Source organism: Malaya genurostris, chromosome 1, assembly GCF_030247185.1.
Source record: "Malaya genurostris strain Urasoe2022 chromosome 1, Malgen_1.1, whole genome shotgun sequence".
Lineage (NCBI taxonomy): Eukaryota > Metazoa > Arthropoda > Insecta > Diptera > Culicidae > Malaya > Malaya genurostris.
In genome coordinates this window covers 91,206,212-91,220,116 of record NC_080570.1, presented here as the reverse complement: position 1 = coordinate 91,220,116, position 13,905 = coordinate 91,206,212, and the positions used below count along the sequence as shown (strand labels likewise).

Genomic DNA, 13,905 nt, shown 5'->3' with positions numbered 1-13,905 from the left:
TACTAATGTCAATTTTAATGCAATATACAAAAAGCAAAGCAAACCTCAAAAGAAAACATCACATCATCAAGGCTATACAAAGAGTGATATTAGAGTGATTAAGAAATTAATCAGCCTTTTTTAAGGCTAGCTATTCAAAAGAACTATTATTCAAAATTCAAAATTCCATTCATTTCAAAAATGCCTGCGTCCAACCGGAAAGGCAACAAGCCTAAGGCTAAAAATAATTCAATACGGAATAAATCACAATCCGTTATTCAACATTTTCCTAATAACATTCACGATCTTCTAGAATCCGAATGTAAAAATAAAAGACAACGGACGGATTTCCCTTCCGTTGACCCTATGCCGTCTAACAATATTTACGAGATTCTTCTTGAATCCGATTGTAGCGACATAGAAGAAAATTTTTCAAAAATTCCCAAAATGGACGCTTGTCGTTCTGGGAAGAAACAACAATCTATGCCACCAGTGACGGTGATGATTTCCGATTTCCAAGCATTCCGTACTGAACTTTCTACTTTTCTCCCGGAAGTAAAAGTCTCATTTCAAATCGGACGAAGAAGAGAATGTCGAGTCTTGATTGATGGATTGGAAGATTACGAACGTCTTATCCGATATTTGTCCGAGAAATTTCATAAATTTTATTCATATTATATAAAATCAGACAGACCCTTCAAGGCTGTTTTGAAAGGCTTAAAGTACTAAAGAAATCAAAAATGAACTAAAAGAATTGCTTGGTTTAGCCCCTTCCCAAGTAATACTTATGGAAAAATAAGCGAATGGTACTTCTAAACCACGCTCTGGAATTTCCCATGAACTTTACTTAATACACTTCAATCGAAGTAATGTTAACAAATTCATATCTTTAGAAAAAGTACGTTTCATTTCCCACATTAAAATTCATTGGGAACATTATAAACGGCATAATCGTATTGCAAACTTAACGCAATGTCGTCGTTGCACAGGCTTCGGTCATGGAACCAAAAATTGTCATATGGATATACGGTGTTTGAATTGTGGTAAATCGCATTCGAAAGACGTTTGTCCAATGAATGAAGCCACTGATAAATTTTCATGTTCAAATTGCCATGGAAATCATAAATCCAATTATTTGAAATGTCCTGTCAGGAAAAAAATTTTAAACGCTCGTTCGCTTAGACAACAAGTCAAATCAACGACCTTTAATTTACAGAACATACCTGAAAATCAAAAAACCGTTACAAATGCCACGCCTAATTCTTCTAAGGCACTTATTTCCTCGAATTTAAAACAAAAAACAGGTACGCCTGCCAATTCGTCTTCTAACGAAAACAATTTATTGACAGGTAGATCGACCTCGTCATCATTTTCTTCTAATGTCACTTATGCTAGTATAACAGGTAGAAATCTACCATTTAATTCTTCTAATGTAAATTATCAAAACACAGGAACGCCTTGCAGTTCATCTTCTAACGAAAACAATTTATTAATAGGTAGATTGGCCAAATCATCTTCTTCTAGCGGCAGTTCTAATGGCAGTCTACCTACAAATATTCCTTCAATGCCATTCGGCTCTTTAAATGAAGTTGATTTAGGCGATATAACGGAAAATAAAATGATCTATCTACAAGATCAACTTTTACAAATGATCATCCGAATTAATTCGACTTCATCACTTTTTGAAGCATTTCAAATCGGATGGCAATTTGCAAATAATATTATAATGAATTTAAAATTTAGCAGTGATGGTAAATAATTATTTGAATATTTTAAATTGGAATGCTCGATCTTTGAAATCGAGTGAAGATGAATTTTACAATTTTCTCAAAGTTCACAAAATTCATATTGCCATTGTGACAGAAACTTTTCTTAAACCAAATGTCAAATTGAAAAGCAATCCACATTATGTGGTTCATCGATTTGACAGGTTTACTGGAATGGGTGGTGGAGTTGCCATTTTTGTACAACGCCAAATTAAACATCGAATTTTACCTTCTTTCAATACTAAAGTTATTGAAACCTTGGGAATCGAAGTTGAAACCATTCATGGAATTTATTTCATCGCTGGAGCATATTTGCCTTCCCAATGCACCGGCGAACAATGAAATTTCTTTTAAGGCGATTTGCAAAAACTCACAAGATATCGACCGATTTTTACTCTTTTGCGAAATGAAAATTTCGCTAAAGAAGTTGAACAAATTAAACCATCTTTCTAGAAACTTTTCTAAGGTTCTTAAGAATCCTCAGAAACCAATTCCTGCTCTCAAGGAAGGAAATCAAATACTTCTTACAAATGGCGAAAAAGCTCAAAAACTTGCTCAGCAGTTCGAGAGTGTCCACAATTTTAATTTGAACGTTGTGAGTCCTATTGAAAATGAAGTCTCACTGAAATATGATCATATTTCAACCCGAGTGTTATCACAAGATGACATTATTGAGACGAATTTTGATGAAATTAATTCAATTATTAGGAAACTTAAAAACAGCCTTCAGCTCCTGGTAATGATGGAATTTTTAATATTCTTATTAAAAATCTTCCCGATGTTGCCTTGAGACTCCTGGTTAAATTTTGCAACAAGTGTTTTTCATTAGCTTACTTTCCAAGAAGATGGAGAAACGCTAAAGTAATTCCTATCCTCAAACCTGATAAAAACCCAGCAGAAACATCAAGTTATCGTCCAATTAGTTTACTTTCTTCTATCAGTAAACTTTTTGAAAAAATTATCTTGTTGAGAATGACGTTTCATATAAAATTCAATTGAGAATGACGTTTCATATAGAATTCAATTTTTTTACCAGAGCAGTTTGGATTTCGTCATGAACATTCAACTACACATCAACTTGTCAGAGTAACGAACATGATAAAAGCAAATAAATCTTCTGGGTTATCCACTGGAGTTGCTCTTCTAGACATAGAAAAAGCCTTCGACAGTGTTTGGCACAAAGGATTAATATCAAAAATGTCTGATTACCAGTTTCCTATTTATTTGATCAAAATGATACAAAACTATTCAATTGATCGTACTCTTCAGGTTAGCTATCAGAATTGTAAATCTGAATTGCTACCCGTACGAGCCGGTGTTCCGCATTTGAAATTTTGCGCAACTTACTTTTGCAATGAATTTCACCTTAATACTCTTCCTACAAAACATTTTAGAAAACTTCAAATTTGAGTTATTTGTGGTTATCACATACTACTGAAAACGCTATCATCCGGGCCGTCAAATAGTGAGATAACTAAGTTCTAGCAAGTTCCTATCTCATGCCTCCCCGTGTGGCTAATAAGCCATTTAGTCAATAGAACGACTTCGACTAGGAGCTATCGCCTTCTGCGTTAGTAGCAGAATGAGAGGTTTCGAAATGACTTATAAGGTAAAGCCCATCTTAAAGTGCAATATTTATCTTAGCATATTGCAACATACAATTCTGTTGTTTATTGCATTATTTATTATATATTGAATTGAATTAGATTACATTATATCATACATAATTATTATTATTATTATTATTGAAAGAGAAATATTGTATTTTTAGCAGTACTGCGACTTATTCCATATATTACTGTCGTATTATATTATATTATATTTTATTGTCTTACGATCAATTATATCGAAAATGAGGAGGGGCAGGGAGTGCATCAGGGTATCTTACAAGTGAATGACTGGATGATGAAGTTGATTGCCAACCTGAGCCACGTGGGGGAAGCTTTGTGTTTCTTCCTGAAAGTCAGAAATAAGTCAGACGCAGCCTTCTTACAAACAAACCATTAGGCGGGTTTAAACTGGTATAGCGAAATTCTTTATTATATGACCAGATGTTCTTGCTCGAAGGCGCCGGGTCCTCAAAACCCGTTTCGGCCTTCTTTCTATCATAAATTGCTGAATATATGTTCGATGGTATGAAGAAAAGTCTTGCTGGGTTAAACACAACAAGATGTATTTACGATAAAGTTATATACTTTCTTGTAAAGAGTGAATTTTGATAAGGTGCCCCATAGTGAAGTAAGATGTATTCACGTCAAAAATTGTAATATGATCCGAAAACCAAAATGATTTATATTTTTATATAAACCTCATTATGTCTTTTTGATCGAAAACCTTCGTGAACTTGGCACGTAATTTGTTTTTATTGATAATTTAAACTTTTATTCCTTGTATTTTTAGGTATTAATGATCGCCCGCTCTCAACGTCATCGAATTGCCTCGGCTATACTAGAAGTTACACTATCCGCTCAACTGACAATCACTCATCAGCGAAACCCATTTTTCATAACAAGTTTATATCACCCAAATGTTACCAATCCTGGGAGTCCACGGATTAATACGCATAGTCCGGTTTCTAGTATAGTGCAATTAGTTGGATCAGTCATAACCGTTTATTTCCCATACTACGCTTGTATTTTATGGAACAACTTGATCGAGATAGTACAAAGAGAAGAACAATTCATGAATGAAGTTAAACAAAACGAGCGGGCACTAATACCTAAAGTTATTTTACAAACTGCGACAGTTTTGTTATTGATATCTCCGTTTGTAAATGCCCTGTTTTATGGCATTAAAAATAAACATACTCGAAAAACCTTCCATAATATATGGAGAAAACAGAAGTCAAGAATCGAGATTCATTATGAAATACAAGCCCGAACACCATCTACGTGTGGGTCAAGAAGACCATCTATTACTGGAGCAAATTCAACCCAACCACTATTGAATAAACAACTATCCGAAACGTTTCTAGAAATTAGTAATGCCGACACAAACAATAAACAATCAGATAATAAGCTTGTATCAGAATCGCGGTGGACATCAAATTCAAGGATCTCAAACTATTCAATGTTGAATAGTCCAACAGGTGACATAGAAAATTCAACGCCTAGATCTCTAACTTCAAGTGAACCTAATGCTTTGGAGTTATCAGCTCCCGGTATCAGTGTAGAACCGACCAAAGTAACCTGTACTATTAGAAATGCTGTTAAGTATTATTCCTCATTAAGTACAAATCCGAAAATAACAATTACAAAAACATTTTCGGTAGAAGATCCAAAATCACCTAAACATGAACAGCTGTTTAGTACGGCAACAGCGGAAATCAAATCTGTTGATTCAATTGAAACGAATGACAATCTCCTGCTGGTAGGACCCACAGAAAGTTTTCTCGAAACAGAAATATTTAACAGTATTCTCCTGACAAGCAAAGTACAATCATCTACTTTTAAAAAGTATTCGTCATTGAACGATATTACTAGAACTGCGGCCACAATTTGTGATATCCTGAAATAGTGAAAATACTATTAACAGTCGCAAAGTCAACAAAGAAACCCCAAAACAAACAATTGAAAACAGTTGAAGAACCATGTTGCTAGCATAGAATAGAGTATAATCATATATCAATATGTCAATAGATTTTATGTATTGGAGTAGGAACAGTATTTATAGAATTTATTTATTTAATTATATCACTGTCCTTCTGTGGGAAGCTAAGAGAACAAACACTGATAAAAATTAGCACGATGACTTCGTGTGCAAAGTACATAAACTATCACCTCATGTGGAACAAACAAGATTCTTGAAAATTCCATTTAACTCATTAAATATGTGTAAAGTCTACGAAATTTTGATAAAACTCATGCTACATGCATTCCACATTCACATCAAACATATTAGTAACTACTATGACGCGAAATTCTATATCAGTCATATGTCAGTTTGTTTCACATATTGATTTCAGTTGCTTCACGATTCATCAAATCAAGTGTTTTACCTTTTTTAGAAATATAAAAAATAGGTATAGAATTTGCACAAACCTTAGAAAAAATTTCCGGGACCCGGAGGGCCGAGTGTAACATACCAATCGATTCAGTTCGACGAATTGAGCGAATGTCCGTGTGTGTGGCTCTAGCTGTGCTGACAACAAAAGTGTCGAGATCTTAGAGATGACTGGACCTATTTTGACCAAATTAGTCGCAAATCAAAGGTCTCCCAGTCACTCTGAACGCTATTGAATGTTTTTGAGATCGATTGTTAACTTTTTCTCTTAAACGAAGTTTCACGTCAAAATTTTTCGTCATAATTGTCTTTGTGAACAAAACATGTTTTGAGATTTGGATTTCACACGGTAATAGCTTTCCAACAAGCCATAGTTTGTTGAAATCCGTTCATTTTTAACGGTGTTATCGAAATTTTTGTGTAAGCGACTATTCCCCCTATTGCAGCAGCAGGAGTTTTGAGCGCTGTATCAAAAAGTGAAGCTTGAGAACAATGTGAATCACGATTTTAATACTGTTACTTGGAATTGTTTTTAAGTATGACTGTGTACAGCCTCATTTTTTTTGCCTCGGATCGATTTTAGCAAGATTCAACTTTGGTAACATAATCGTTCGAATATGACAAATGTGAACCAGAGGATGGAAAAGATGGGAGCATTTTTGAGTTGAAGACAATTCCATAATAATATTGATTCAAGCTACAGCAATAAATACTGGAAGAACACTATACTTATATAACATTCGAATCAGTTCGTCGAGATCAGTAAATGCGTGTGTGACACATAATTTCCTGAATTTCATTTGGATCCGACTTCTGGTTCCGGAACTATGTGAAACGAAATTAAAATAATGTAATTAATTTTTCTCGTAGATGACTGAACCGATCTAAGATTCAAATTAAATGTAAGAACCATCTAAGATTCAAATGAAAGGTCTTACGATCCTATTAAACATCTTGCTTTTTAGTCAGATCCGGTTTAGGAGATACAGGGTGATTAGTATAAAAAATGTCCTTTTCACATAAATTATTCAGGTTTATCGGGTTTTGCCGGTTTGGATAGTCGATAATCAAATAAACTTATTTCAGTTTTAGCGGTATTCAGTTATCAATCCGGAAGGTACCCAAAAATTTAAATCGGCCTACGATTTTTCAAAGATGTCTACACTGATTTTCAAAAAAAATTAATCTAATGTAAACTATATAGCTCCTTAGGCGAATTTAACTGACTTCGGCTACACTATTTTCGAATTCCCCTATCAAATTGTTTTCTCAAAAAAAATCATAAACAAAAAATCAAATTAATTAAATTAAAAGACTTTGGCCTCATTCGAAATTGATAAATTTTATCCGAATCTGACTTCCTATTCTGGAATTACAGAGTGATGACTTTTTAAAATTCCAACTTATATAGAAGACGACAATACCTAAAAGCTTCTAAGTTGGACTCAAAACTATTGCAATTTATTAGTCATATTAATGTATGGCCATATGAACCGTTTTGGGTATTGCTGGTTCCTGAATACCGGCTCTGGAAGTACCGTAGATAATAACGAGAAACTATAAAGTAGAACTTACATCGACATCTCATGAAATGTTCAATCGATTGTCACACGTTTAGATTCAAATTCGATCCGGTTTGCAGTTTCGACATTACAGGGTGATTAAAATTTTAAACTGCCGGTCAAATTGACGGTCATTGAAATAATGTCATGAGAACTAAAACACCGAAGGACATTTATGAAAAAACACATGCGGATTGATAAAAAATGTATCATCTCGCTACCATGTGAATCAAGAACGTTTCTCATATACAATACAAGCGAAGTCATTGTTATTTTTTGTCGTGAATACGACTTACTTTTCTAGGGACACCTTTTCAAAATTTACCGCTTGAGAGAGTGATAAGTTTTTGACCATGAATATCCCTTGTTGTATCTAACGAATCAACATAATTTTTGCTATATGGAATCGGAAATATGATCACAGATTTATGATAAAATTTCTTGTTGTGTGACATAATCTCAAATAATTTAAAATTAAAGTTTTCTGAAATGCTTGGTATCATTGAGTATCATTTTTATTTTGAAAGCTCATAGCTCAGTGATCTGTGGAAGGATTTATATAATCTAACTTGCAATAGATTCGACATTTTTCAAATTGAACGTGTATTGTAACAAAATTGAAGTGTTTCAATAGTACACTATTGAAAAAACTGTATGATTTGACCCATGTCAGCACCAGTCAATAAGAACGCGTTCAGAGTACGAGAACAAAATATCCACTTCTATACAGCTTCATCGATATAAAAGTCGAAAATTTCACTTTTTGTATAATTTCATAAGAAACATTTGCCGAAACGAGATATACGGCGGAGAGTAACACCGAAGAACTTACGTGGCTTACGCTTTTAGAATTAAGTTAGCGGCGAACAGCAGAATTGTTCCGAGGAATTCGCACACGGATAAAAACCTATTACCGGTACCATGATTTTTTAATCATGAAATCATGAACCATGCCCTCTCATGAAATTTCATAAGCAAAATGATTGATATCAAGAAAATTTTCATGAAAGGTGTGTTATTGTGCATGACACCAATCATTTTGCTCATGAAATCATGACTTATTATTCATGATAGACATGATTCATGATTTCATGATTTGTAGTCATGGTACCGGCAATGGATTTTTACCCGTGCAGTCGCCGCCGGACACACACACACACACACACACACACACACACACACACACACACACACACACACACACACACACCAAAAGTCTACCAGTGGAAGTTGTCAGTCGTCATGGGAGCGCTGCTCAGTTTATTTGTCCGGAATTCATTGTGTTCCAAACGCACCAATTGATTCCGCTCGAAATGGATTGTTTCATCTTCTTTGGAATCCAATTGGAAATCACAATGAATTCCTAGTCAAATTTCGGAGTACACGCCAAGTACCTTTTCTGTCTAAATGCAGATTCTGTTGATTGTGACAATTCAAGACACTTTTCAGTTTTTAAAGATTTAATTGAATTTCAAAACCAAAACCATCGGATTCATCAGAATGGAAAGTTTTCGCCGTCACTAACACATTCAATTACGATGGCAAGGATCTCTCGCAATGCGAAAATGAAAGTGGTGATGTAGAACACATCTTTATGCTAGTATGGGTGCCGTTACGAAATATGCCGTGCGAAACACGGCATATTTCCTGAAACATACAGATTATGATGTTGCGAAAGGAAAGAATTTCGTAGCACTGCTAAAAATCCACATTTGTTAAATAAGTGTTTGAGGTGAGCGCAATTCAGAAGGGCGGTTAGTCATGAACAAAATTATATAATCTGACAAGCATACCCAGTAAATCCGAACATCGGACGCATCGTGCAAGAAAGCTTTTGATTGCGTTTCGAGCTTGCATAGTGTATCGGTAGAACAAAAGAGTAAAGATATACCAAAGCAGAGAGCGGATGTCTGATTACTCAGGTGATGAGATATATCGGGGTTGGATTTCCAACCTTAAACATAGGGTCAGAGTTTTTCTGGCCCTAAGAGGCGAATGACCTAAAGGTTAAAGCCTCTATGATCGAAACAACTATACCTAACCTATCGGGGAGACGTCGGCTCGAAAATGCCTTGTTTGATGTTCCCTCGCTCTGTTTCTCTAGCGATACATAATGTAAAAATAAAGCTTTCTTAGGTCGACGCGGTTGATGCAAATGGTGCAGAATTGTCCGATGACGGGCCGATGGAAGCGCTACGATCGGCCCCATATCGTGCTCAATCGGTCCGATAATCGGGCCGATGATCGGACCGATACGGGTCGACAAATTTCATAGGGTAAGGGTAATAAGGGCCTACAAAAAGATGGGTGTAATGTTTGCAACGGTACAACTCCGGAATTTCAGAACGGGTTGCCACCAAACTTGGCACAGGTACATCTTGCTCCTCAGAGATGGTCATAGGGGTATTATTATAGGGAAGGGAGTATTGCAAGTGTCCTTAACATATGACAAAATTTATATAATTTGACGAGAATCGATAGTTATTGAAGATACTTTTTGCATTACTTAGATATGATTATAAGAGGGTTCGGGGTGGTACTAGCCATGCAATGACTCTGTACGCTAAGAATCGGCTACAAAGTCAATTGAAACAGAAAGGCCAAATTCCACAATAGGAGTGTAATGCCAGGACTTTGACTTTGGGTTCGAGGTGGGTGTAGTGAGTGCCCCTAAAAGGGGAGTGTAATGTTTGCAACGGCATAACTCCGGAGCTGCTGATCAGATTGTTATCAAACTTGGCACAGGTACTTCTTGTTATTCTGAAATGGTCTGGAGGTATACCGTTACAAAGTTATATGTACTTATAACATATATATATATATATATATATATATATATATATATATATATATATATATATATATATATATATATATATATATATATATATATATATATATATATATATATATATATATATATATATATATATATATATATATATATATATATATATATATATATATATATATATATATATATATATATATATATATATATATATATATATATATATATATATATATATATATATATATATATATATATATATATATATATATATATATATATATATATATATATATATATATATATAATTACGTTCGTGGTTCGCGGGAGCAAATTTTAAAAACTTATTTTATTATTATTATTAACAAAGGTCCCTTCTTTGTACGCTTCTGATAAAAGACTAAATGAAAACTGCCTAAGCTACCTGCCGCTAACCTTACCTGTTGGGACCAATGATGATGCAGATAATATGCCTGGTCTCTGGTCTCGTTGCTAGCCGGGATAGTGCTTACGTTGTTTCCTGCCACACTGAGCTAAATTCTCATTTTCACATTATATGATATTCTAATGATTTTTCACTATTAGCATTTCTATTGATAGTCTAGGAGTTTGCAGCTTTATTAACTAAAGTATTCAACATATTCTATTTGAGAAAAATACTAACATACAGAAGTATCCAAAGATTAAGTGCTATTCTCAACCAACATATTCAATATTCTCGTCCATATCACACTTCGTGATTTCAGACTTTCTCTTTGTATCATCCAGTGATTGTTAAATGTACTCGTATACTTTCCGCATTGACAGGACTTAAAAACAAATTGAACTTAAATCATATTGAAATTAATAATTTTGAAAAGATGATCCGAAAAATAAAATATCCAATATCAAGCTACATTGTTACCGACGATACTGACAACACTTTTTCTACCACCTTGCAGTAATATTGATTTCAACAACTTGTACTTGCTTATGTCAATTTTAACCAATCACGAGCTGGTCCGAAACTGGTCCTAGAAGTGGATTAGCAATTGTCAGGTCCTGTCCTAGTTGATAGCTACAAAGTGTATTCAACATCATGTCAAATATATAAGATAATCTTATGAAACATAAAACTCTTCGTAACGTTATTTTTACAAGATTTTCATATATTGAATGAAATTTCCAGTCTGAGTCAAATTTATTGGCACGCCCTATAACCATTACTAGATATTCACACAACATACATTGAAACAATTTATGAAGCGCATATTATATTCACTTCGAATTAATATAGATAGGTTTATCTATACCATATGACTTGTTTCATAAAATTTATATATAACTTTTGATGGAGGTCATCCCAGTTCTATATAGCAGTTATATATAGATCAAATGATTGCTATTTGATTGAATAAGTGATACATATAAGATTCAAATTAATTAAAATACTATTATGCTTAAGGGAATCAAAAACAATAAGAATAATTGTCTTATCAAAAACTTGTTATATTTTTCGAATGTAAAGAGTTTCATAATGAAAATTTATTTTAAAATTTCAACTACACTTACTTCTTTGGAACTGGCTGATTTCATCGGATATTTACTGTTACCAGACGAATCAGATGCACAACGAATCGGAAACTACATCTTTTCTCGAGGATTTGAGCTAAACTAGTCGTTAGTTTTGTAAGGGAGCTCCTCCTGATATTTGCGAAGGAGAAGTAGGATCCCGAAACTATAAATAAATAATTTAAACCCTCTTATTAGACAGAAAGAATGATGAGACGTACCGTGTAATTATTTCATAATCCGTTAGGGCATATCCTTGAACGAAATTAAATGAGCTGTCTTGTCAGCGATTTAAAATAACGGAACTTCCTAAAAAAAACTGTCTGGAGCAGTTGATGAATATCGAGGACACAACTCCTTCTTCAGCTTCAACTTGTATATGATATTCTTATCAATATCATAAAGATTATGAAGATATAACATTTATTGAACATCATTTAGATTTTATGTATAGTTCCATTAAAGGTCATAAGTTGTCATATGTGTTTTGGGAAATACCATCTGCGTACGATTCATAAGACATATCCAATGAATATAATATTTAGATTTAACGTACACTTAAGATTATAAGTTTCCATATAACTTCTATAAATTATGTTCTGCATATGATTCATGTGACAAATTTAAATATTATAAATAAGATTTTCATTTCAGTGTATATTTCAATGTTCTACTTTCGTTTAAAATTTTCCAACAAGAGAAGCAGAATATCCAATTCGGCAAGCAGAATGTCAGCCATTTTGATTTTGATTTTTTTTCGTACAGAAAATTCACTTAACTTCCCAGTATGTGTTTCATCACATAAAAATTATGGGCAAATCATATAACTTGCACATGAATCCCATTTGTTACACTCAAGCAAATTGAGTAGTGAAAATCATAAGGCAAATCTTATGATGCATCAAAAATCTCCAAAATCATAATTTCATAAGATAAATATGAAAAATATACCTCTGCAATATACATCTTATCTATCACTATTATAGTTTTCATACGAACAACTTATGAACTTCACAAGATATGAGAGAAGTTATGTTTATCATAGAAATTTCGCATAATGTTCCTAAAAATTCCGTATGAATTTCATAAGGCGTTTTATTGGAATTCCTATTTTCGGGATTTCATAAGGCGGTCTTATGGTTCGCTTACGATATTCTTGTGGCTAAAAATCATACGAAATCATTATGAAATTCCATATATTTTTTGCCTGTGTGTATATATAGGAATCACGTAAAGTAGCAAAAATAAGTCAAACAATGCATTCACGTGAATAATCCAATAAAACTCAAGTGATTTATTTTTTGAGTGTACGTAGGCAAGTCGATCGAGTAATGTTCGAAAATTTAACAATTCGCACGAATGACATTCGAGTTCATACCCAACTCGAACGGAATGCAGAATGGAAATCGCAGATTCGATCAGAATATTTCGAATCGATCGACGTACAGAATAGGGGGGAAGATCTCCCTAGAAAAAAACACAATAGTTAATAGATCCCTAATTTATTATAAAAGCGCTGCAGAATGTTCTCAGAAACTTTTCATTTATATCCTGTGAGATTATTCCAATTGTTGGTCTGTATTCTCACGGAGAACTGCAACAGGGCACTAGTTTATTATTCCGATATTCTGTGTCGATTATGTTGCATGCTAAGTTCTGTTTTTGATATTGTCCTATGTGAAGTGTTAGATGAAATGATTGCTGATTGAGCCGTAATACTCGAAAGAAAAAGTAAACAAAGAGAAAATCTCATTTGTACTTAGAACATTTTCTCTTGTTTGTCTTCATTTGTCCTTATTAAGTTTATAAACCTTGTATATAACACAGCGTTGCCTAATGGTTTCATACTAATGCTCTATATTGAAAGTGAATTTTATTTTTTTATTATAAAATATTAATAAAACTAAAATTCATTATTCTATGGTCGGGCTTTCCCTGAAACCTTATCTAAAAACATAGGTATCATAAAATCGACAAAAGTAACACCCATTTACCGATACACTAATTATGTTATGCGATAACAGCTCTCTTGCAAATCCGTCTGTTTGAAAAGATAGGAATGGGAAGCACTCATTTCATTTATTAAGCTTCAATGTTACAAGAAATCCACTCGTAAATCGGAAACAAGCTTATCTCTAAAAAAAATAAATATATGACGCAACAAAGCGGTGAATGAATTACATAATGTTTAAAATAAAAATTTCCAAAAACATGTAAATTATCTGTTTTGAAGTTTAGTTCTTATCGTTTCCTT

The 13,905-nt window shown here is 33.5% G+C and overlaps 1 protein-coding gene and 1 long non-coding RNA gene across 4 annotated transcripts in view; one reads left to right on the top strand and one right to left on the bottom strand.

Moving 5' to 3' along the window:
• The window catches only part of LOC131440702 (histamine H2 receptor-like), a 65,014-nt gene extending 59,604 nt beyond the window's left edge, over positions 1-5,410 (top strand). For both annotated transcript variants that reach the window (XM_058612215.1, XM_058612217.1), the window contains one exon: positions 4,146-5,410. In XM_058612215.1, the coding sequence (XP_058468198.1) occupies positions 4,146-5,261 (1,116 nt within the window). In that variant the 3' untranslated portion in view covers positions 5,262-5,410. The remainder of the gene's footprint in view (positions 1-4,145) is intronic.
• LOC131440704 (uncharacterized) overlaps positions 1-13,890 on the bottom strand; it is an 85,566-nt gene extending 71,676 nt beyond the window's left edge. Inside the window, exons 1-2 of one of the 2 annotated variants that reach the window (XR_009231435.1) lie at positions 11,873-13,890; positions 11,652-11,817 (exon numbers count right to left, since the gene is read on the bottom strand). This is a non-coding gene — a long non-coding RNA (uncharacterized LOC131440704). Of the gene's footprint in view, positions 1-11,651 lie in introns of both variants that reach the window. The other variant, XR_009231434.1, reaches the window with a different exon arrangement.
• Between the last annotated feature and the right edge of the window lie 15 nt (positions 13,891-13,905).